We start from the raw sequence: 1,377 nt of genomic DNA on the forward strand, positions 1-1,377 counted from the left end.
ATTCTGTACCACGGTGAATGCCCTCAGCCTCCCTGACACTATCCCCATGCCCCACAGCATCACTCTGCTCCACTGAGGGGGCAAGCCCTCTTCCTTCTCTCTAAGCCCAAACCCCATGTTCTCTTTCCTCCCTTCTTTTTCAGCATAGAGCCTTCTCCTTCTCTTTTAACTCTACTCCTGCTCAAGGCAAATCCATCCCTCCAGCTCAATGCCGGAAGTTCTTCTTCTTCTTCTTAAAGAGAATGTGTTTAAAGGACCTGCGGAAGTCCTGGTTGAAGATGGTGTAGATAACTGGGTTGAGGGAGCTATTGCAATACCCAATCCAGAAGAAGAACTTGAAGAGCGTCTCAGGGACCTCACATGCCTCCCGGCAAATACCATAGAGGCTGTAGCTGAAGAAGAAAGGGAACCAGCAAACTACAAAGACCCCCATGACCACGGCCAGCACAAAAGTGAAGCGTTTCTCCCGGGCCTGGGTGACTTTCTTACGGCAGATGCTGCTACGCTTCCGGCGACGGCGATATGAGAAGAACTGCATGGAGCGATTGCTAGAGCGGGACAGACGGCTACTAGAATGCTTGGAGGAATACGAGTAGGAGAAGGACTGGCTCTTGCTGCTTTTGCGGGGATGCTCCTCCCGGCTCCGCCTCCGTCTACTCTCTGAGGTGCTGCTCTCCTCCAGCTCAATGTCCTCCAGCTCAGAGGCTTTGCGCCAGTGGTGCACTGAATAATGTCCATTCTCTCCCAGCTGCATCCTCAGGGATGTGCAGCCGCCAGCAGCGCGGCTCAAGCCATTCTCAGTCTGGGAGGACCCCTCTGGCATTGTACGCTTCTCAGAGAGGGTCCTGGTCCTTAGCTTGGCCACGCGGTAGATACGGATATAGACCAACACCATGATGAGGCAGGGGGCAAAGAAAGAGCCAATACAAGAAGAAAGGATGTACCATGTCTCATCATTGAGCTTGCACTGGGGAAAGCCATCTTCTTCAGGGTCCCGGTACATGGAGATCAATGGCGGGAAGGAGATGACAGCTGAAATGAGCCAGACAGTGAGGATGATGGCCTTGATCCGCCGGGGGGTCCGTTTGAGGTTGTACTCCACCGCCTGTGTGACTGACCAATACCTGTCGAGGCTGATGGCGCACAGGTGGACGATGGAGGAGGTGCAGAAGAGCACATCCAGCGCCAGGTAAATGTTACACCAAGCTTTGCCGAAGTACCAGTAATTCATAAGTTCGTTGGCTAAGGAGAAAGGCATGACCAGGGTAGCCACCAGGATGTCCGCGCTGGCCAGGGACACCAGGAAGAGGTTCTGGGGGGCTCTCAGCGCCCGGCTGGTGAGCACAGCTATCACCACCAGCACGTTGCCCACGATGG

The 1,377-nt window shown here is 54.4% G+C and overlaps 1 protein-coding gene across 1 annotated transcript in view; it reads right to left on the reverse strand.

Moving 5' to 3' along the window:
- Positions 1-205: 205 nt before the first annotated feature.
- ADRA2C (adrenoceptor alpha 2C) overlaps positions 206-1,377 on the reverse strand; it is a 5,105-nt gene continuing 3,933 nt past the window's right edge. Inside the window, exon 2 of the mRNA XM_019473676.1 lies at positions 206-1,377. Within this exon, the coding sequence (XP_019329221.1) occupies positions 206-1,377 (1,172 nt within the window).

The sequence above is a fragment of the Aptenodytes forsteri genome, unplaced genomic scaffold (genome assembly GCF_000699145.1).
Source record: "Aptenodytes forsteri isolate BGI_AS27 unplaced genomic scaffold, ASM69914v1 Scaffold88, whole genome shotgun sequence".
Taxonomy (NCBI): Eukaryota; Metazoa; Chordata; class Aves; order Sphenisciformes; family Spheniscidae; genus Aptenodytes; species Aptenodytes forsteri.